General features: G+C 37.8%; 1 protein-coding gene across 1 annotated transcript in view; it reads right to left on the reverse strand.

The window, feature by feature from the left end:
• The window catches only part of ACTR2 (actin related protein 2), a 36,349-nt gene extending 14,290 nt beyond the window's left edge, over positions 1–22,059 (reverse strand). The window contains exons 1-6 of the mRNA XM_045828167.1: positions 21,868–22,059; positions 14,460–14,570; positions 8,267–8,482; positions 5,344–5,416; positions 3,520–3,656; positions 1,404–1,553 (exon numbers count right to left, since the gene is read on the reverse strand). Coding sequence (XP_045684123.1) covers positions 1,404–1,553; positions 3,520–3,656; positions 5,344–5,416; positions 8,267–8,482; positions 14,460–14,570; positions 21,868–21,915 — 735 coding nt within the window. The 5' untranslated portion in view covers positions 21,916–22,059. The remainder of the gene's footprint in view (positions 1–1,403; positions 1,554–3,519; positions 3,657–5,343; positions 5,417–8,266; positions 8,483–14,459; positions 14,571–21,867) is intronic.
• Positions 22,060–24,965: the final 2,906 nt, after the last annotated feature.

Here is a 24,965-nt window from a genome sequence, read left to right on the forward strand (position 1 = left end):
ACACAGAAGACTGTTTTTTAGCAAAATCTCTTTACCTTGTACTTCCAGCCTCTCCTATGGTGTGACTTCTCTGAACATTCTGGCTACTGGCCCTACTGGGGCCACCTACCCTAGGAACTACCTACTCCTAGGAACTGGTAAGGCTGTATGGTTCCCATGTCTTTGCATCAAGTCTTACCCTATCCTTTATTTATTTGCTCACCCATACCCCTCTTCAGTTACCAGTTTACTGCTTCTTTTCTGTTGCACATATATTTATAACCTACCTCAAATTCTTTGAGAAAGGAGGAAATTAATAAAACATGTCTTAGAGTTTTAGTTCCCTCATCCTTTGCCTCATGCCACTTTCTTCCAAAACAGTCAAATAGATAAAAAATTGTAAATCTAGAGGTACTGTCAAGAAAGCTTCAGGAAAGGACCTCCAGAACAAATCTGGAGACCATTAAGTTGCAAAGTATTGGATTATTGACTATTTGGATCAGTATCTTTTAAAAATAAAACAATATAACATATACAAGTTTAGAAGTATTTTAAAATTACTATTTCATACCTATTTGTGATATACAGAGCAGACATGAATTAAATGGTTTAAGAACATTTGCTTTTACTGCCTATTCCTCAATTTCATTTTAGTAATAACTAGGTCAAAGATGAGATGTGGAAGTACTTGGTACTCAGATGAATATCACAGATTTAAGATAGCAATACATTATTCAGGTAGGATTGACTCCCCTGGTGCAAGCTGTAACAAGGGTCTAAGTCCCATTAGTCACAATTTCAAGTTCACACTTGTTTTCATCAAGCTCTGATTAAGAAAATACTAAGTCAGGAAAAGACTGCCACCTACTGAATAATTAAAGCAATACTACTCTAGTAGGACCACTTCCCAAAGAATGTTTGTAGCCCCATAAAATGCTGAAGAGTTCTGAAGTCTAACAAGACTGAGAAACAGGTAAACTACATTCCCACAGTCACGCACATTAACAGATTAAAAGCCTTGAAAAGCCCTGAAGTAAAGCAAAACTGACTCTCTCCCAAACTTATTGGACAATGTAACCCCCACTTAAATTTTTCGTAAAATACCTATTAACATTTCAGTGACATGACATTCTGTAAAACACATGTTGAAAATGCTATTCTAGGTAACAGAATCTCAAAATAACATCTTGTAACTAAATGTATCCTAAGGTAGAAAATCAATTTATGTTTCTTGTTTTATTTCATATTGTATGACATCCTAGAATAATTAAATCATAGAATCTTAATGTAAAAAGACATTAAAGGCCACACACATACATATTAGAACAACCCAAAACAAAAATACTGGATTCCAAGAAAACCTCCTTTAGCAAACACTAATCATCACTGTTCATTTTAAAAACCACATATATGGAAATACTTACTGTGTAAGATTCAACTAATACTGTGGTTTCTAAGGCCAGCTTCTGCTCTTGCTCAATATTATACCCCACATAACACAATTTTTCTTTAATCATGCGAACCGTTTCAAAATCTGCAGAATGGTTGAAGGCGTATCCTCGCAGAAGAAGCAGCTGACACAAGAAAATAGTAAATTCACAATTAATCCGAATGAGTTGAACTCTGCAAAAGCTATTATTAATCACTAAATATGGCACATCAATAACAAATGCAATAGATTTTTAGTTCTTACTGAATATTTCAGAAGCAGGGATATTACTCTGCCACAAAAGAATTTATATTTCAGTTTTGCAGAGGAGTTTCAGAGTAACAAAATCAAAAGGTCACAAATAACAAACAGGTAAAACAAGCTAGAAAAACAAGCTAGTTTTCAAAAAGGGTACTGTTTGAGTACTTATGTTACATAGTTTTGATAAACATTCAAGTCCATTAATAAATATTATTTTAGTACTAAATTCTTATTACCTGCAATTTGCTCAGTCAATACCATATTCATCATATCCCTAGGTCTTAGAAAGTGTTATCCCTAGCTTCTACTGAAATAGTTTCAATGTCTGACACATATTAGATCAACGATAGCATGTTAAACAAATGAATAAGAAAATTCAACCTGCTGACAGGGAAAAAAAAAAAAACCATAGGGAAAATTGAGACTGCATTTCCTCGCAGATTGTCAGTTTGGCTCAAATAAACTTATAAAAATTCAAAAGAAAGAAAAACCATAACATGCACATAAAGACAACAACTTTTCATGTAAAAACTATGAATTTGCAAATCCTCTATTCTTAGTGTTTATATTCAGAAGAACACGCTTGGAAATTCCTTTGGTGGTGACCCTAAGACAGAGCTTTGGCCCAGAGCGAGTGTGTTGTAACTCCCGTTAACTTAATCTCCACTTGTTCTGAGACTAAAGGAGCCTGTATCAGAGTGAAGACTCAGTGCAACCCGGGGTGTTGCACACACATCGCCACCACACACCAGTTTCTCCACAGCAGTCCCAGCGACACTATGGACACTGTAGCTCTTTGCTGTGGGGCTGCTCGCTGCACGGTGCCTTGTCTGTTGCAGGATGTTTAGTAGCATTCCTGCAGTTGTCACATCCAAAAAATGTCTCCAGACACTGCAAAACGTCCCTGTAAGGGAGCATTGTCGCTGGCTGAGAGCCACTGACCCAGAGAAGATACACAACTATAGAAATCTGGTACAGACAATACTCCAAACTTCTTTAAACATTAAAAAACAAACAAACAAACACAGGCCTCCAAACAGCAGCCTCATATACTTTCTCCAGCACCATTTTAAAGAAAAGTATAATTACAACCAGAAGTAAACTTTAAAATAGTGAACACTGAAAATTGAATACATTCCATGAAAACTACTAAATATTACAGTCAGGCACATCTGGGCCCTATTTTTTGTCAAATATCGTTAATTTGCCATCGGTATACTTTGTGTGGAAGGATAAGAACAGTCAATCCAAGCAAGATTACAGCCAAGATAACATTAAAATGGATCTATTCAAAGAAAGATTTTATGGCAGAAAAGGCTGCCTAAGTTGTTCAAGGCAGTTTTAGGGTCCCTTCCACCTTTGAAATACCTCTCCACCCCTTCCTTAGGAATAACAATATAATTATGTAGTGAACTAATATATTCTCATTAGTATACCAGAGATCATGTGTATAAATTGCATATGGATTGTTACATAAATAATGGAGTAGTTGGGCCATTTCTCTAGTGATGCAGATATGCTAGAATCCTGAGATGATACATGCAACTCAGTAAACACAAAGTCAGTAAACACAAAGTACAAAATCTAATCTTTTTAAAAAATGCATTTATTTATTTTTTAGAGGGAGGGGAAGGGAGAGATAAAGAGAGGGAGAGGAGCATTGAGTGAGAGAGAAACATCCATTGGTTGCCTCTCGCATACCCACAATTGCGGACCTGGCCCACAACCCAGGCATGTGCCCTGACCAGAAATCAAACCAGGCCTTTTGGTTTGCAGGCCAGCGCTCAATCCACTGAGCCACACCAGGTAGGGCCAAAAATCTAATTTCTGCAACATTTTCTTTTACTTACCTTGATAAGATATCTGGTAATATCCCTCCCAGCAATATCCAGTCTTCTGGTGAGGTGAGGGAGAGAAAAGCCTTCATAAACTGGACAAATGTGGGTCACGCCATCTCCAGAGTCCACTACTACTCCAGTCAGTAAGCCTGTGTAAGAATCGTGATGTTTTACATAAAGTCAAATCAGAAAAATCAAAGCCAGCAAATTTCCAGTACTAGTAGAGAAGCCAAATTAGAAACTTCCCCAACTGCAATGGTCTAGGAGCCAACATTTCTTTATTTAGTTATTTTGAAGTGTTACTAATATTACAGACACTAAAACCAGTATTCTCTTGCGACACTTTTAGTCTAATCATGTGTTACCCCAGGAAATGGCAAGAAACAGATCCTGAGACCTAGGACTGAAAAAACACCAGTTCTTAATGCTCATGCAATACTTTATTTTTCTTTCCACCTTCACCTTGACCGCTGCATCTAGCTCACCCATCGCCCTATCCTCTATACAGTGTAAGGCACATGCCAAACTTAGTCCCCTCTAAGTGTTTTCTAAGTAGCTATATGTGGTACTAAGGACAACTTAAAAAACCCCACTATGTATGTATTCTTACAGCGTGATTTTTACTAATCCACGTATACAGTCAGATTTAACATTAAAGTGTGTTTTCCAAGTGTGTCATGCATGCTGCTGAAGCACTACAGCTTGAGATGTAGGTGTCACCTCCTTCAGAAGCCTTCTCTAATTTGCTGAATCAAAACGGTCTGTTTCTCTGTCTCTTTTCCAATAGACTAGAGGTTACCTTTCCATGTCAAGTGCCTCACAGACTCATGGCACCTAGCCGAACCCCACAGTTCTCAATAGACCATCACAAGAGCTCACCCCCACACGGCCAATATTTTAATCCTCCTAAAGACAGACAAGTTGTTTGTTTTTTTTTTTAATTTTATTTACTTATTTTTAGAGAGGGAAGGGAGAGAGAGAGAGAAAGAGAAACATCAATGTGCGGTTGCTGGGGGTTATGGCCTGCAACCCAGGCATGTACCCTGGCTGGGAATGGAACCTGGGACACTTTGGTTCTCAGCCCGCGCTCAATCCACTGAGCTACGCCAGCCAGGGCCGACAGACAAGTTTTTAAAAATTGGTTTGAGGGGTTGGGGGGGCGGGGGGGGGGGAAGGAGAGGTGGGGAGAGGGTGGGAAGAGAGACAGACAGACAGAGAGAGGTTGCCGCTGCCTCCTGTATGTGCCCTGACCTGGAACCAAACCCACAACATCTTTCTGGTGTATGAGACGATGCTCCAACCAACTGAGCCACTGAGCCAGGACGGCCAACGTTTTATTTCTGACAGGCAGTCAGTACTAACAGCAGTCCCAAGAAAACATAGTAACCCCCTCCATTAGATCTGCACCTCAAAAGTGAGGAAGGCACTCCCAAACATCTGCCTTCTTCTTTGTATTTACTGTGTATCTCACAAGCATGATTTTCTATGAACCATTTTAGATCGTTTTTTTTTTTAAACTGCCAATTCTGAGGGCAAATTCAATGACCATTTTTCACTGCGCACAAAATTTTTACTTCAAAATAACCTAAAAGAGGGAACTTGCTACTTTTTTTAAAAATTAAGAAATCCTTTTACACTTAGGAATTAAAATGTATATATTTTATCTGACAAATTTTAGAAAATGTAAAAATATTTGAATATTTGAAAATATCTAAATAAATATATAATTACTGTGCTTTTCTGGATGCACAACTTACTGAAAAAACCAAACTTCTTTGACACGAAACATAAAAATGTCTGCTGAATTGATTATTCTGCAAGTTAAGCTTCACCTACCTTGAGCATATAAAGTCAGAACTGCTTGGATGGCTACATACACACCAGAAAACTGGTACGTTTCAAACATTACCTAAGAATACAAAAGGAAAAAAATATTGGTATTTATAAGTTACATATTCTAATTATCTGTGTTTTGAGCCAAAATACAAGAGACCTAAGAGAGTCCTCCATTCTCTTCAGCTCTCTTCGCATCTATGAACTTCCGCTGTCACAGAGCTCCCATTTTAGGGGCAAGTTTTTAGATACATCCTGGGTCCCCCAAGCGTTTCCTAAGTGCTACAAAAGCAAAGATTTCTGAGTGTTTTTAGTTAATGGCTAATCAGAGTGAAAGAAAGTTTTCTGCATTTGATGTCACTTAAGGGAATTATCTTTTAATTCAAAGACCAACCACCTCCAGCAGTTAAAAAAAAAAAAGGAGTAAAGTAGTAGGGCAGAAAGACAAAAATAAATGCAGAAAGTCCCTGGACACCGGCAGACACAGAACTGCCTAGCTGCTGAGCCCGCCCTCCCCTCTGGAGCCCAGGCTGCAGGCCCACTCTCCGCGGCTCTACACCGGAGGGGGGAGGAGTCTGCTAGCGTCTGCTCTAGTCGTCTGCTCTAGTCGGAATCATGCCTCACTCCCTGCGGTGCAGGTTGGCTGGGGACACCACACAGGACTTTTCCTGTTCTCCATACTGAGCATTGCTTGACTAGCAGGGCTGACTACCATTCTGAATATCTACACATTTAGAAATTTTAAACGGACCAATTACAATTATACAGAACTTAAATTTTATAACTCTGAAACACACACTCATTAGTTAGCAACTGATATTCTAACTGGTACTCTATTCCATCATCCTTTATTCCCTCTCCACAGGGATGAAAACAGCTTCTTGCACTTATTGACTTGAAAGTCAGTAAGAATTTGTTTTTACTTATAAGACCATTAACAAGTATTTGTGGTACCAAAACAACATTCTGGAAGAGATTAAAGTAGGGCATTACTGGTCACAGCCAAATTTGCACTCTCAAGGAAAAACAAAGGGGTGTTAAAAGGTGACACCCTTTTGAGCACAGTGAGAACCAATTCTTGTCACTCTGCGCATACATACAGTAGTCAGATAGTTAGTAAAAGGGATCCAGGTATAGTGTCATCTCCCTAACTTTTTATCTGAAAGACATTTTGGTTTTCATTTAGATATCATGTTGCTTTTCGAAAGAGCTTTCTGTGTCTACACTCTGATTTTGTAATGTGTTGCTAAAAATAAATAGCAATTATAAATGACCACTTATCCATCACAAAGTATTAGTGGTTGTCAATAATTCAGACAGTATAAAATTAAAATATAAACTAATATAATAAAGCCCATCTTTCACATTTTTAGGGGTAGCTAAAAGGAAAAAAATAAAACATGAATGATAAGGAATAATATGGAATCTGTACCTAAAACCATGATCTCATATTTTTAAAACACTTAATATAAAAATTGAGTTTTAATCCAGACTTTTAAAATACTGTCTAAAAATAATCTCTCCTAAACCCCTTCCAAAATTTCCACCAACATTTAAACATAGACATAGAATGATACAAAATATTTATATTAAGTAGTAACTAAAAGCTACTGAAATACAAAGTTACTAAGTTTCTGCCTCATAGGACAAAATGAAAGACAACCTTAAAAAGTTACTTACCCAAACTACTGAGAATGTAGACTTCCTCTCTCTAACTGCTCATCTCAGGAACCTTTTCAACCTCTCCTCCTGCCTCCCAGTCCTCAGCCCTCCCACCCCTGTCCACTGTCACTTCCTTGGTGAGCCCTGTCATCTGTAGCCTGATGACTCCCCAGTTTACAGCCTTGGCCTCATACTGTTCTCTTAAACCTAATCATATAGTCATTCACACATACATACATACATACATACACACTTGACCTTTTTGCATAGATGTCTAATGAGGACCTAACATGTCCAAAACCGAACTCCTGATCCATCTCTGCCCCCAACCCCCATCCTATTCTACTTACCTCAGTCTTTCCCAACCAGCTTATGATGGTAACCTGTTCTCCGGCTGCTCAAGTCAGAACCTTTGGCGCCATCCCCTCTCTTGCCCCCAACTAATACCTCTGAAAATTCTTGGCCCTACCTTCAGAGCAGATCCAGAATCGGCCACTTCTCGTTATTTCCACTGCTATTACCCCTAATCCTAACAGTGATTATCTTTTGCCTAGATAGTTGAAAAAGTCTCCAAATTGGTCTCTCTCCTACCTTTGCCTTGCTATGACCTACTCTCAACACAGCAACTACAAAAACCTAAATCTAAACATGTCCCTCTCCTGTAAGAGCCCTTCATTTTATCTGAAGTAACAGTCTAATTCCCTGTAAGAACCTAGATGACCTGGGCCTGTCACTTTGCCCTATCTCCTGCTGCTCTCCCACACGGGCTTCCTTGCTGACTCTTTAACATTCCAGGCTCGTGCTCACTTTAAGACCTTTACTCCGACTCCTCCCTCTGCCTGAAGTGCTCTCCCCCCATATATCCTGGCTAACTCCCTCCCCGTCTGTGTTTAAACATCATCTCATGCAGGGCCCCTACCACACTCCATGTACAAACACAACCTTCCCCAACTCCCTACCGCCTTTTACCCGCTCTTCCCCCCCTTTAGCACCTATCATCTTCTAACAAACCACTCAATTAAGTCACTTTTTTGGGGTCTGTTTTCCCTACCAGAACACAGGCTCCACAGCAGCAGGACTCTGTCTCAGTTACCAACAGAGCCTACTCAGAAGTAATGGTCAGCACACAGGTGCTCAGTAAACAGGGTCTGGGAGAAAACAATTCTTTTTATTCCCTTTATCTTTTACAACAACAGTAAAATAAAAGAAAGAACATTTTCAGGAAAAAGGAAAAAAACACATATATATCCTATTTAAAACTTACCTCTACAATCTTCTCTCTGTTTTTGGTTGGGTTCATGGGGGGTTCTGTGAGTAAGATTTTACAGTTTCTGGTATCTATGTTAAGTTTCTCTGGTCCAAACGTATAGTCCCACAGGTGTTTCATGTCATCCCAATTCCGTACTATGCCATTTTCCATAGGGTAGTTAACCTCTAACATTGAGCGTAATTCACTTGCCTCATCACCAACCATAAGATCCTAGAAAATTATAATACCAAAGCTTTAGACCAGTTGAATTTTGCATAAAATACCTTCAGAAAATTATATTCCCATACTCCAAAAACTTGGGGATAATTAATTTTAATCTTTCTGGCACTTCCAGATCAAGTATTTCGTTCCACAAGTTTAAAATCTTTTCTTTCAAGAGTAATGCCTTGCAAAGTTAAATACATTTTTATGTATGATGAGGTTTAAATCAATAAATCGACCTTACCTTTAATACATATGTTTCCAAAAGAAGAGCAATGACACAAAAAGAAACCCCACATTTTCATATTTTGAGGGTTTTGTATGAGGTTTCATCTGTCTCTTTTGCTCAAATGTTCAAAAAATAAGGTCTGTGATATGTGAAATAGCACATCAGGGAAAACAACTTATAGAAAAATGCTCAATGCATGCAGCACAGTCCTTTGTACTAAACACCAAAATGGTAAGTGAATGTGTTATAAAGCATAATGAAAAAAGCAAAAAAGGATAATTCTTTAGTACACTACAGTAATGCATATATGTACTATATAACTTGTAAATTTCACACTTCTACCTACATGTCTGAATGAGAATTGAAATTAAGTTTGTTTAATATGCCTCACCAAAAGGAATGAAAATTTGTAGAGATACAAAAAAAAATAAAACACAGGGAAACAATTCTTTCAAATTAGAACTCACGAGCAACATTTTTTATCTTAAAGTGTAAGACTAGAAAACAGTGCCATTACACACAAAGCAGAATACTCACAAGTCTTGTCTCCAATGAGCATACTTAAGATGGCCCACATTTGCAAAGTCAAATTCCGTATGTATGATAAGGCTAACGATGTCTTGTAACTTAAAACTTCTTTTAGAAATCAGCTAATAAAGACATTAAATAATTCTAACTTCTATGTGTACTGATGAATTTTTAAAAACTGGTATCAGACATAGAACTATTTGCTACAACACTTAAAATTTAAAACGTGGGGAAATGACAAGAGCAAAATTAATATAAGATGTGTTAAAACAGAGGTTTAAATACATATGAGTTTAAAACTTGTAACAATTTTTTTAAAGATCAGAGGTAAAAAACACAGTAAACTCTATTTTTTAAAACAGATTTCTACAACATCCACTGAAGCAACAACAAAAAGGGGAAACAAAACAGATGCTAGAAATGTTCTCTAAAGCTTCTGTGTTGCAACTAGTTTTTTTAAAGTTAATTTACCACAACTTAATACTGAAATTTTTCTTTAAAATTAAAAAAAAGATTTTTATTTATTTATTTTTAGAGAGAAGGGAAGAACGGGTGAAAGTGTGAGAGAGAAACATCAATGTGTGAGAGAAATATCGTTTGGTTGCCTCTTGTACACCCCCAACTGGGGACCTGGCCCGCAACCCAGGCATGCGCCCTGATGGGGTATTGAACCAGCAACCTTTTGGTTCCAAGGCTGGGGCTCAATCACTGAGCCACACCAGCCAGGATTACTCAAATTACTTAAATATTAACTATTTGAAATTGTCTGACAGAAAATTCAAAACTAAAAATCTATATTTGTGAAATCTACTTAACGACGTGTATGCTGAATTACTTAGGGAGAAATATACTGATACTTTGAAATACATCAAAAAACAGGACAGACTGATGGGTGGCTAGATAGATAAATATGTGATATATCAATATAGCAAATATTAATGTCAGAATCTAAGTGATGGGTATAGGGTTTATTCTTTCAATCTCGCTCTATATTCTAAACATTTCTTAAAAAAATGTTAAGGGAGCTATCTAAACCTGCAAGTATATACTCTATTTTATCGTGTATAATGCATATACTGCCCCCCCCCGAATTTTTGAGGGAAAAATAAAGGTATGCATTATATGTGGGTAGTACCTGAAATACCTTGTATCTGTACTTGTGTTCTGTAATTATTTGTTACATAAAATCTCTTGTACCATCATATGTGAAAAAAATAAATGCTACAATTCCTTTATAATACAAAAAACAAGTATCTAAATATAAATGAATAAATAAATAAACGAATAAATAAATAAATAATTGAATTAAAAAATTAAAATCACGTTTTCCCCCCCTGAAAGTTTGGGTCAAAAACATGGGTGTGCATTATACACAGCAAAATACAGTTCATTACTTTTGGCCATTAACAAATATAATTTAACACAAAATTTTGTTACTTTCCTTTAGACTGTATCTTTGTGATGAACAAGGTAAACACACCAGATAGTCAGATGGTTTACATAAATCAATATACATTCACAACTACATTTCATCAGATTTCATCAGAATATTTACTTTTAATCCATGCAAGAATAGGTGCTTACATATGTCTGACCCAATGCCAACTAAAAACAAAAGTTCATGTATCTACTTCTAGGATATACATACTCTAAAGCAGGGGTCCCCAGTCCACAGACTGATAAAAACTGTCTCCCACAAAAGCAGTCCCTGGAGCCAACAGGTTGGGGACCGCTGCTCTAAAGCCCTAGCTGAAAGAAATGTCTGGCATTGAGTATCTTACCATTCCTTTGAACAAGACAACATTTAAAATGGAAGAAAACAATTTTTAACTTACTAGGTTAGTACACAATTGACTAGTTCAAGCTACCTAAGTTTATCTGTATCTAAAAATTATAATTAAAAAAATCCTAAAACATATAATTTTCCCTGGTACATTTCAACTTCCAAAACCAAAAATTTTAAGAATTTTATGAATCCTGCCCTCGTACCTCAAAATCAAGTCACAAGCGATCAGATCAGGCCTTAGATTTTTACCACCCACCTCATCAATGGACCTCAAGCCTAAACCACCACCTATTACCTGAAAGAATGAAAAATTATAGTAACTGTTCTGAGATGCTGTTTCAAAATCACCTATATATTATGAAAAGCAAGCAATATAGATTAAATTTGCCAAGAATCAAATGAACAATGTCACCTCAAATTAAAAAATTTAGCAAACACACTTATAACCACAATTAAATTTCTAGAAGAAACTCCTCAAAAAACATTTGTGAAATTAAATCTATACTGTTCTCTAGAAGCAGATTCTTAAAACTCCTTAGGATTTTACGAGAAAGGCATGATGTTTTGTTTAGGATAAATATAGGAATTTCCACTTTTACATGTTTTTGCTTATTTGAAAGAAAACTCCTCAAAGTTAGTTACTAGTTAAAATACATATCAGTCGAAATGCCTGATATTCATCTTTTTCAAAGCTGCTTACAAATACAGCATGTAGACTAACACAGAAAAATATAATGAAGGAGTAAGCTGGCTGGGATATACCCAGTAAGCTTCTAGTTCAAAAGAAAAAAGTGCCACATTTATTTAGGGGGGAAAGCTATTGTTTATGATAAAGTCTTATTAGACTTTCATTTTTTCTTATCCTCAGATAATATTGTAAAATCTGCTCATCAATAAGGATAGTATAGGAAATCCCCACCCCCACTTTACTCTCTATATTTTATTTGCATATTAAAATTTTACATAATTTTATTAAAAATACATGATACTGTACTAGAAAATATTCAATGTTCAATTTAATATTAGTCAGTATAGTGAATTTATCCAAATGTAACAAGGTCACCCAATTTTCTGGATCACACATATCCTATACAAAATCATTTGGTTTCTAATGTTGTGCACACACCACATTCTGTTTTAATTATAGCATTTATCTATAAGAAACACAAGGAAAACAGTTCAAAACTATGTTAGTAATCAGTTCTGGTTTGGTTCACTGTATGCAATCAGGAAAGTATAGGATGAAGGGACTTAAAATTAAAATATGGAAACGCCCCCCTCCCCAATACTAAAGGGACACAAAACAACAACTACTGTCCCACCGAGCAAAAGTGGAAAACAAACAGAGAGCACGTGTGTAACCTCACTTACCATCTTTTTGTTATTCTACTTCAACAGGTCAAGAAAGGTGAAGAGAGAGAAGGTAGAAGTAAGAGTCAGAAAAGGCCTAAATAAAATCCTCACTGAAATTTTTAAACATACAAGCAATAGAGAAAAATTAGGTTGAGGTCAGATGCAGTACCACTCTATTTTATGGAGTTAATAATTAGGGCCATATTAACACGGACAGTTATTACTCCTGAATAAAAATAATTAACTTATTAAACAATTTTAATTTCCATTTTTTTTAGTTTACCACCACGTTTTAGCTAACAAGACACAAAAAACATGAGTCAATCCACTAGACAGAGAAATTCCAAAAAGTTTCTTTAAATTCAATACTGAATTTAAGAACCTTAAATTAAGGAAAATAAAAGATAACAGGAAAGATCTAGCTGAGTAAGCAGAGGTAAGTTTAGGGTTGTCTTTCCAAGCTCTAGCAATCAAGTTAAATTTGACACAGGTCTCTGTGTTTTCTACTGGAAGAACAATTTAACTTGAAAGACTTAAAAGACTAAGCAGACTGAACAGAACTGGGCCAACAGAACACAGAATGGCAAACCATACAAGTAATGCTATAGGGAATTCCTCAGTGAAAAATGTCTCATTAGTATACTGACTAGTTCATTTCTATCACTTGGCCTTGAAACGTAAGAGAGTGGGAGTTAAAAGATATGTAATTATTTGTGCCTATGTTGGAGAATAAAAATAGCTATATGTGATATATCTTAATACCTCAAAAATGTTGTCAATAAAGTACCTTAAAAAACAGTTCTTTAAAAGTCTGATTCTGAATAAAAACACTTCCAACTCCATTTAAAAAGTTAATCCATAGCACTATAATTAACTAAATTTTAAGTCAAAGTTCTTTCAAGACTGAGTTCAGTCAGAATGAAAGGAGTTCACAAAAAAAAAAGGAATCCCATAAATTCCACCACCTCTAAAAACAGACTCTAAAATAAAAACACTCATATTAAGTATCCCATTTGATTAACAGTAACATAACAAGAGACCAGTATAATCCACTATTTTAAGTCTTTAAAAAGCTAACACAGAACCTAACTTTTGATTTGTATTTTTATTCATTGTGTAATTTAACTCTCTAATCCCAAGAGCAGAGAGCTACCAAGTAGCAAATCTCTACCACCTATTACCACCTTCCTAGAGTGCAAACAATGTCCCAAAGAGGCTCACCCTAACTCGTATTTCAAATGACTCAATCTAACAGTCCACCGAAGTCTTGCCAAAGACTGTCCAGATAGGACCAACAATGCTAGCTTGTTTACAAATACTTCAGTCTGCCCCAAAATTCAACTCTATTTTGTAAAACCTGACCCCTAGGCCATCTAAAGAATTTAAATCAATTGGTGACCACAGTCCTGTTAGTTGATTTGTTTGTTTTTTCTTCTATAATATAACTCCCACTTGATTTCTAATCCCTTTAATATGGAAGAAAAATCCCTCATCCTTAATGTTGAGTCTCCTGTGTCAAGCACAGTGAGTGGGCAAAGCTAACCTTGCTTCCTCTCTCTTTCTGGTAAGTAATGCCAGGTAATGCAAGTAATGCCAGGCCAAATAAAGACTTGCACAGCTTCTTCCTGCACATTATGGAAATCAGTTATTACATTAGTGAAAAGAGGAAACAGTAAGATTTACATCCTGTGTTTTCCTGACTAGCTCTATAAAAAAGTATGGGAATCAGGCCATGAGAACATGGAAAGGAAAAGTCTAAGGTCCCAAAGGGACACTAACATATATAATGACAAATATATGGAATTGAAGAACATAAAAATGCCAGGCTGATTTCTTTTAAAAATTATAATTCACATTCATATAAAAATCTTAAGTATTTTACTCCATTCAGAGAGTAATGGCATCAAGCCATACTTAAAATCAGATGAAATTAACTTTGGTTTTTATGCCTCTTTTCAAGTATTTAACTAAAAAGATAAGAAATTCTGCCCCCCCCCCTTTTGCTTTTCATGGCATCACATTTTTAAACTACTTAATTCAAGAACATCTCCTAGGCTTTGATCCTCATTTGTCAATAAATAAAATATTACCTTGATTTCAATGTTTCCCACTTTGGTGGTTGATCTGATAATAGGTCTTCCAACCAAAGCTGGGAAGATGTGTTCTGGGAAGTTCGAGCCTGCATATCCACACTTCACAAACTGGAAGAGAACAGTAAGAGTGAGTTAGTCAAAGTATCTGCTATATCCACTGAAAACCAGTGTCTGAAAAAAATCACTTCGCAATTATACAACATTTTAAACTTTTGGTGGTTTCAAATTACCCAAACCAGTCATCCAATCTATCATATCTCATTTTATGTCCTTCATGGCACTGACTGCTACTGGGGCTCATGTGTATTCACCAGCAGACTGCTTGTTCAGTGCCTGAGTGCCCCACCACGGAGAAAGTCTCACGAAACCAGGGGCTCAGCAGAGCAGTTCAGGCCAGCACCTGATGCTTCAAAGAGGTCCTGGCACACAGTGGTCACACAAGATGCATTTGGGGAATGGACAAATTCACTCAACAAATGCTAAGGATTTTTAAGAGAGAAAGAAATGTTAAAGTTTTAATTCTAAAGCACACGTTCCTTCATCTCTGGCAATTCACTTAAGCAACCTCATTTTCCAAAATGGGAGAAATCCAACGGCACCTAGACTAACATCATGTTGAGGTTTATTAGGTATTTTGAGCTATTTGCAGTTATATATTTAGACAAATGTTATTTCGTAATACCAGGTAGTATAATTTATGTTCAGACAGTGTACTTCTCCAACGAAGGCACATCAGTGATTCTGATGATAATCCCATTTTATGCATAAGAAACTGATATACATATTAGGAGATTTAACAACTAGTAAAACTGAAAATAGAACCAAGGGTTTTTAAATTCTTATACTAATAATATGGTCTGTTTAGTCTTACTTTTAAGAGCAGACATTTCAAGAAAAATGCAATTAAAAACTTAAGGGTGGGAGGAAGGGTTGGCAGGGAGGCTGCTGAGAAATGTTCTGGCTTCAGCTGCTGTGTTTGGCAGCACAGAAATGCTAGTTATGGCCTCTCAGCCATCAGGGCTCCAGTTTTTGACCCACTGTCACCACCACTTCCGTGCTGTGTGGTCCTAGTGGCAAGAGAGGGTTCTGGAAACCTGATACCCATCAGTGAAATGATTCTCTTCCCTGCAGGGTCCTAAATTTGGGAGCTTTTAGGTTACCTCTCCTGTGTACTGGCCCTCCCCACTCCTGAGTGGAGGCCTCCAGTGTGTGTGGAGGAGCTCTGTGACTGTGTTCAGGCCAGCTGCAGTACAGGTTGGGGGCAGGCTTTTGGAGACCAGTAGAGCTAGAGGCCTGCATCTGTGGCATTCAGCATGGCTGCCTTCTGATTCTGGTGGGGAGCACAGCCCCTGTCTTCACTGACTTCTGATGGAGAGCGTGAAGGATTCCCTGCCCTTGCGAGGGTCCTGCTGGGCTCTGCCCCGACTGGGACTGGCCCCTAAGCTCCATGACTTGCTCTGAAAACCAAGTATCAGTGCCCCCATCTCCTTCTTTTAATTTTGTTGTGATAATTACTAATATTCTTGTAATAGAAATAAAATTTGTACATAGGAAAAAAAAATCCTTCAGGATGGGAGGAAAAGGTCATAAAAGGCAAGTAATCATAGTCTATACCCTCCCCTTAATAAGTCTTTATTCAATCAATGTAAGCTATTGTGCAAGGATTTTTTCGTTTTGTTTTGTTTAGTTTTACTGATAAATCCCAAGTGACTAGAACAGTGTCTGGTACATAATAAATACATATTAAATAAATTAACACATAAATATTAAAAACTTTGCTGATTTCAGGGTATGATATCATGACTATTTTAATATAGAGAATGTGTTTAATACTGAAAATGTCTAGTGTCTGAACGTGGCCCGGGGCAGCACTAACACAAAGGCGGGCAGAGACTTTTACGCACCCTCTGACAGAAACCTCCTATGGACGAGGAACTGCTTCGTTTGATGGTGTTAAAACTCAGCAACAATCTTAAACTTTGGGACTTTTGACTAACCTTCTAAAATATAAAATTTTTATTTTGTTTGTGAACCAGTTAATTATAAATAGCCTAGAACATTCTGCTATCCAGAACGTCAAGTGAATTGCAAGTCTTTTATAAACAGGGCTTTTAAAATATATAATCATGACTTATGGAGATCAAAGCTACTATTATAAAAAAATCTGTCTGAAATTAGTAAATTTCATATTCTCAATACCACCTGAATTCCTGTCTTCTCAGTTCACAGTAATTAGAAGCTACATACAGCATGCTATTCAGATACGTTTTCTTCAAATCCACCAAACCTAGCCCTGGTCAGTTTACCATTGAGCCACCAATGCCAGGTCATTTTTCAGGTATAGTCACCCATTTCCAAAACTCTAATATAATTCTTACCGAGTTACCTTTCAAGGCAGAAGTTAGTGTGATATGATGGCACATACAATAATAACCTGCTTGCTCATACCTACCCCTCATTTGAACAGTTAATAGCGAAGCACCCCAAAAGTGTTAAAATAACAGAACTCAGAAGCTCTAACCAATGTTTCCACAATGTCTTCTCAAAAACCTTATCAATGTGATCCAGAAAAAGTTGGAGAGACAATTATCAGAGGAAAAGAGTAATACCTAGTATTTTCTAGTATATTCAAACGAAAAGAAAAAGAAACCCCTCATAGTCTTCTCTTCTAAATCATAAATTCTCTTTTGTTCTTACGTCAAAATCTGGCTCACTTGACATGAAATGAAATGATATGGAAGGGTAGAGAATCTCATTATCCTGACACACTAAATTTCTACATAAAATTTGTCATGATCACCAGCCTAATATAAGCACTCATCGTAATTTACACATATATTCCAGACATAGAAAGCAAATACTACGTGGATATTAAGTTCTATGTTTACCTCAAAGTAATGAACAGATACGGACACCAGGTGGGTTGAAAGTGTCCATACTCCAGGTTGAAAGTGCCCACTTATACTCATATAGATATCATTAAAGAAAACTGTAAAATGAATGACTGAAAAAAATCAGTAAGTTTGTAAAAGCCATTTTTGGCATATTAAATGTAAACAAATGACTAAAAAAGGAATCATAATAGGAGTTGAAGGTGGAAGGAAGAGCTTGGGAAGGGGCATAAGTCAAATCCTGGTGCAGGGAACAGACTGGGAAGGTTGGCATGCCTCTCTTCTTATTCTGAGCCACACATTCAAAAATATGCAACATGGCAAATCTGGAAATCATCACATCACTCAATGTTTTCTGATTATAATTGTTCAGATAGGTAGTTTGTATCTTAAAATTCTTGTTTGAGCATATCTTAAGGGACAAAATATTTGCCAAGTGCCTGAAGTAGACAAAAATTGAGATCTCGCCCTGGCTGGCGTAGCTCAGTGGACTGAGCGTGGGCTGTGAACCAGGCATCGCAGGTTCGATTCCCAGTCAGGGCACATGCCTGGGTTGCAGGCCATGGCCCCCAGCAATTGCACATTGATGTCTCTCTCTCTCTCTCCCCCCGCCCCTTCTCTCTCCCTTCCCTCTCGAAAAATAAATAAAATCTTTAAAAAAAAATTGAGATCTCCCCAAAACAAAAACCAAAACCTATCATTCCTATGCTTTACAAAAAAGGGAAATTTGGCCTTGAATTCAAATGAAAGATATCACTCATTTGTTAATGAAACTATTCTGCTTAATAGTAGTTTATTAGAAGCATCTGCTGCCAAAGCAATCTAATGCTGGCATTCCTACAGGGTACTGGATGTTCATTCAGTCAAAATGGGAATAAGCACACTATTTCACATTATTCTAAATGTTAAAGCACTGACAGCTACAACAGGGATATAATTAAAATGACCTATTTCTCAATATCACAAACTGAAAGACAATCTGGCATTTCCTTTCTTGCAACAAAAACAAAGTCTGTATTTTAAAAACCTAAATCTAAACCATTATGTGATAAAATGTAAAGAAAACATTCTTTTCGGAACTACTCATTTGGTATCATTTTAATCTTTGAAATTCCTCCCCCACTCATCATTTTAAGACTTGAAGACTTAGTTCTCTCATTGTGTGCAGTAAGGCTGTGTTTAAGAAATAGGTTTTTACCATATATAGTTTCCTCTTCATAGCACTGTGGTTTAAACTGGCTCTCTTACTTCCTACTGAGTCATCAAATGGTGAGAACACTAACAGTATAATGTTCTTTCAAGCAAAAATGAAGAAAGTCATCTATATTTGCTTTAAAAATAGCTTCCTTCTCTCAAAAAAAAAAACAAAAAAACAACCAGATTTATAAAGCTTTACTTGGGCTTACTGTATTTGTAGTTGATGGCACTGATGCATTAATTAAATTGCATAGTGATTATTCTGATCTTAACACAACAAAAATATTTATCCTATTTATTTCACAGCATTTTGCAGGGTAAGACCAAATTTGTTTTTGATTTATTTCTATTGCAAACATTTCTGAATTTGACATATAAATTAGCATAAGCTGAATAAAGCAGGTCATACACAACTACAAGTGAATTACAAATGAAAATAATTATCCTAGCATTATAAGCTACTTTGTATCACCAGACCCTAAAAACTACCAGTCACACAGTAGGCAGTTGTCTTCATTGTTGTTGGTGAAAACACCCAAGTTTGATAGCAGACTATGTAACACCAGGTACCTGGGCAGAACTCTTGAAAGACACCTAAACCTAAGCAGATACCAAGATTTGCACCTACCTGGCCACTTTCAGTGGCTCAATTTTAGGTGGTAGGTTCGAACAGTTATGAGAATGAAGCAAATAAACTTTTGGAATTGGATGAGTTTTCCTCCTCTATGCTGCCCTACTGAGAGAAACTGGTTGGAGACTAGTAAGGAAGAGGAGCAAGGACAGACATCTGGCACATGATCGTAAGAACTAACCTACCCTTACAGCATTTGACTTGGGGCCTGACAGGGGAGTTTTAAGAAAAAAATCAACTTCTCAAATTGCCTATAATTAAAATTTAAAAACCCAAAATATGTAAGAGGCAAGTTGCTTTAGGTTAACAACTATTCCCACAAGTTTTTAGAAACTAAATTTGAATATCTTGTTTAATATTTCATTGTAAAGGAATCATTTATACCTTCAGGTAACTTAATAAAATCAAGATGACTATGAAACAGAATATAGCATCTAAGTGGTTCCTAATCCTTTGAATTTTCAGAAATATCACAGCATTCCTGACTACATATTATAATTGTTTCTTCATTTGAAGTTGATCATGTCTATAAAAAAATCTGAATAAAATTTAAAAATTAGAAATGTAACACCAAATACATACATTTTTGTTTGAACTGTACACTTTTCCTATGTATGTCATAGTAACTATCTTCTGTCTTAAAAAGATTCTTAAATTATGAATTAGAATAAGACTAATCAATAATATACAATCAGCTTCCTAATACTATAGTTAAACTAATGAAACAATGACATAAAAACGAGTTCCTGGTTAACATTCCTATACTAATTGAATATCACGAAACTCATGAAAAATATAGGCATCATCACCCTTCAAAAAGGAGGAATACATTAAAATACAACTGGCTCAGATTTCTAAAAACAGTATCTAGCATATTAAAACAAAATATTTTAGCCCTGACTGGTATAACTCTGTAGTACTGCAAACCGAAAGGTCACTGATTCAATTCCCAGGTAGGGCACATGCCTGGGTTGCAGGGCTAGGTCACTGGCTGGGGGCTTGCAAAGGCAACTGACCGATCTTTCTTTCCCTCTCTCTAAAAATAAATAAAATCTTTTAAAAAATGTTTTAAATTCAATTTTTAAAAGCTTTAAATTTAATTAGAGGTCAATTTGAGACTAATCTTTTTAAAAAGCACCTTTAACTGGGTACTAACTGTAAAAGTACTAAATGCTTATGGTTTAAAGATAATACATGTCTTGTTAAAAAACAAAGAACATTTCCCCAGTAATAAAGAGTCACGAAGTCCTTATCTACTACCATCACTCTACAATCTCTAGTTCACAGGTATCCACTATGAACATTTCATGTACCCCTCCAAAACTTGCATATACACATACTAGTTTGTGAACACAAATATCTTTAATAAAGAACACACATAAATGGGATTATTTTTTAACTTAACAGTAAATCTTAGATATCTTTCCATAGCATTGGTTTGACTCTTTTTTCTAAGTATTCAATTTTGTATGGATATCCCATTATATGATAACATTTACTACTCGAGCTCATTTTTAACTAAGTTCAGATAAAGCCAATATAATTACTGCTTGTTAAAGTCTAACATTCCATCAAGGGAAGTATTATGGCAGTTAATATTAGGTCTTTCCCCCCTCAACAATCCAGCTTGTAAAGTGTTTTAAAGTTCAAGTAAAATCTTTTAAAATTCACGTCACATTTATGGAAGGAGGGGGAGAGAGGTCACAAAATATGCAACTCCAAAATAGTTAGACATCACTGTAATGTAGGAGAAAATGATCACTATGGTCACATCCATAATAAGTAACATTTTTGTCTTCTAATTTGCTGACTTGGCTATCCAAAATACATTTTTAAAAAAGGGGGAGGAAGTTTGAAAAAATAACTTTCTAGATCAATGTTTTACTCTGATTTTTACAATTATCTTCATTTTAGAATCTTAAAGACTAACATTATCTGTAATCTGTACCTAAGGGGAAAATAACGGGGGAGCGGAAAAACGGCAAAACTGATTATCTCCCCCAAGGTCAGTAAAATGAACACTTGGACCCCTTGAGGGTTGCAAGTAGTCCAAGATCATTCAATGGAACAGGCTGGTCCCTGCGGGGCTGCCCGTGAGCCCAAATCCCCAGCATGCAGAACAAAAAGTAAATTATGCACAGCCGATCGGGCCTCCACTTCCCTCAAAAGGGGGGGGGGGAACCCTCAAAACTGTGTAAGGGCTGAAGCTTGCACTGACACTTCCCTTTTTTTCTTTATACCCGTTTCCTGCCTCCCGTTCGGTATCTACACAGGAAGAGGAAGGCCTCTAAGTCTTCCCTTTTTACAATCGGCGACCCTGGGGAGAGAAGCCCTTCTCAAACACACAAAGCCAGTCTTTTACGCCTCCGACCCTTCAGCCGAACTGCCGCGGTTGGAGAGAGGAACCAGTCCGTGTCGGGCAGCAGGAGAGATCCCGGAGCAATGCCGGCCTCGCTGGCCGCCTCGACCCGGAGGGCTGAGGGAGTGGCAGGCTCGGGGAGACCAGAGCCCTTGCTCTCCTTGCCCACGGAGGCGGAAAGGGCTGCCCATGCCCCTTGGCTCCAAAGCTCGAGGGCTCCAATGCTCGAGGGCCCCAGGTGCATCCCCGGGCTAGGAGAGCCCGCGCGTCCCCCGCACCTTCCCGCCTGCACCCGTCGCCACCGCGGCCTCCCCGTGAGGATCATACCCCGGTGCCGTTGTCGCACACCACCACCTTCCTGCCCTGGCTGTCCATCGTCCGCCGGGAAAAGAATAGCCGATGCCGCCACACAACCTACAGCTGCCGCCTACAGCAGCCGCCACCCGGCTCTTTCCTCTTCCTCCTCCTCCCTCTCCGTAGAACCTCCTAGGGTTCAACTTTGTTCCCCCTCCCGGAAGTCACCACTCGGCCCCGCCCGCCCCGCCCGTCATTTATCAGACTGCACGCGGAAAAGGTGGGGACGGAAAGAGGAGGCGGAGACTGACAGCGGTCAGTTCCAATAAGAAACGGAGGAGTGCCGGGGCCCCGCCCTCAACTCCAGCTCCGATTTCGTTCTCACTGTCACCGACCATCTGGGTGATGCCTTCTGCTTCCGGTTTCCGGCGCTTCACTGGGCGTTGCTGCGAGCTGACCCGTGGGCGCTGCCGCCTCTTCCCTAAAGTGTCGTCGGGTGTAGAGCGTTCCCTACCGCGCTCCAAAGCTCAGGCAGGACACTGGGCTTGTCGCGGGATAGTAGTGGAATGTGGCAAAGACAGCCGGGATGGGGAGCAAACTTGGAGGTCTTTGTGGGTCACACTATTGAACAAGGCCTCGTGTGCTCTTCTTGCTTGTAGGCCTTTTCAATGAACAGCTGGAGTGGACACGCACATATATTTGAAATCATGCCTTTATACAGATATCTCCAATTCCAACCAAATCCTTCTTTGCCTAACTTGCACTTAGTCGAGTGAGAGTGGGTGCCTCCATTTCCAGCCTCAGCGCACACCACTTCTTCCAGCAGGAGCACTTTTTGTCACACTGTTCAGTATATGCACGTATTTTAATCCAGAGCCTCAGCTTTGAAATCAGACAACCTAGGTTTCAAATCTGGTCCTGCCACTCGAGTTCTCTGATTCGGGCATATCCTTCTCCTTGTATGAGGATAATCTATTTCTGTGTGTTTTAAGAAGAAAACTACCTGCATGGAAAAAGCATCCATTCAGTGGTAGCAATTGTCAACCAAATTCACAAAGAATCAGGAGGCTATGGCTAGAAATAAAGGACAAAGATATACTCAAGGGTCTTAGGGTTTGCAAACTGAAAAAAAAGCTAGTTAATATACAGGGTGTTTCAAAGGAGAAAGAAAAGCTGAGACTTCTTAAAGAAAGTAAGAAAGGACATTCTTGAGAAGAATCAGTCCTGCATTCTTAGCTTCTGGGTTGGTCCAAGATGGTAATCTTCCAAGTGTCTAGTGGTCTGAATAATGGGACATTCTTTCTTAAATTGTTGAGATGGTTATCTATGGAATTAATATACATCCAGATATTAAAACACAGCCGAAAAGTTTAAAAGTTTAAGTCCCCAGGCTAGTTAAGGCAAGAATAGAATCATTTCTTCATGCCTCAGCCTACTTTTTAGTAATTTAGCAGCTTGACCATAGTGACTCCATTTTATTTCTGTATTCTATTCCTCACTACTTTTTAGTTCCTTACTTTTAAACATGCTCTCTACCTCTAATGCCCTACCTTTTTTCTTTTGAAGTACTAGTTTTGACTTTTTAAATAAAGATTTCACTTCTTTGTAGAGAGAGGGGAAGGGAGGAAGAAAGAGAGGGAAAGAAACATCAATGTATGTGAGAGAAGCATTGACCAGTTGCCCATCACGTGTCCTGGACTGGGGACCTGCCCTGTCCTGGCCTGCAACCCATTCATGTGCTCCAACGGGGTATCAAACAGGTGAACTTCCTGGATGATGCTCAACCCACTGTGCCCCACCAACCAGGGCTTAATTTTTAATTTTTAAGAAATAATACCTGTTGGTTTTTACTGCTTATAAAAACAATACATACAGATGGTAGAAAATATCAACAATCATCTATTCACTACACTAATGAAAATGCAGCAAAATCCCTTGGTTATGCAAATTCAGAGATAATATTATTGATGACTGTTTTCCTGCCTCTATACCAGGTACATTGTAGTCATTTCACTTTTCTCTAAATAGTGAAAATTTTCTCACATTTTAGGTGGTTGAATTTGGGGTGAGGGGGAGAGCTTCATTTCCAGACTTCAGGGGAGATTTATGTATATTATTCCACACAAAATCTTACCAGTTGGGTATCTCCATTTTACACATGAGGAAATGGGAGTTTTAAAGTAAGTCTAGCAACATTATAAGATATGAGATCTACATACAGAAATTAATATAGTTATATATGTCATTAGTGAACGATTTGAAAATGAAATTAAGAAAACAATTTCATTCACAAGAGCATCAGAAAATCTGAATAGCCCTGACTGGTATGGCTCAGTGGATTGAGCATCATTCCACTAACTGAGGGGTCGCTGGTTGAATTCTGGGTCAGGGCACATGCTTGGGTTGCAAACCAGGCACCCAGTTGGGGATGGGTGAGAGGCAATCGATCAATGTTTCTCTCTTACATTGATGTTTCTACTTTTTAAAAATTTATTTATCGATTTGAGAGAGGAGGGAGAGGGAGAGAAACATTGATTTTTTGTTCCACTTGTTGATACATTCATTGGTTGACTCCTATATGTGTCCTGACCAGGGGTTGAACCTGCAACTTTGGCATATTGAGATGACACTCTAACCAACTGAGCTACCTGGCAAGGCCCAAATTGAAGTTTCTCTCCCCTTCTTTCTCTCTTCCTCTATTCTCCTCTCTCTATAAATGAATAAATAAAATCTTCAAAAATTGAAATAAAAGAAAAAGACAAGTCACAGAGTAAGAGAAAAATATTTTCAAATCACAGATCCAACAAAGGACTTATATCCAGAATACACTAAGAACACATAATAATAAGACAAACTGTCTAATTTAAAAGTGGGCAAAATATTTGAAGATTATTTGCCCAGCCACCAAGCTGGTGGCTCAGTGGATTGAGTACTAGCCTATGGACCAAAAGGTCCCCAGTTCGATTCCCAGTTAAGGCACATGCCTGGGTTGCAGGCCAGGTCTCCACTTGGGAATGTGCAAGAGGCAACCGGTTGTTTCTCTCATCCATCCTATTTCCCACTTTTTCTCCTCCTTTCCCTCTCTCTAAAAAATAAATAATTAAAATCTTTAAAAAAATATTTGAATGTAT

The sequence above is a fragment of the Phyllostomus hastatus genome, unplaced genomic scaffold (assembly GCF_019186645.2).
Source record: "Phyllostomus hastatus isolate PE091 unplaced genomic scaffold, TTU_PhHast_1.1 phas_scaffold_78, whole genome shotgun sequence".
In the NCBI taxonomy this organism is placed as follows: Eukaryota; Metazoa; Chordata; class Mammalia; order Chiroptera; family Phyllostomidae; genus Phyllostomus; species Phyllostomus hastatus.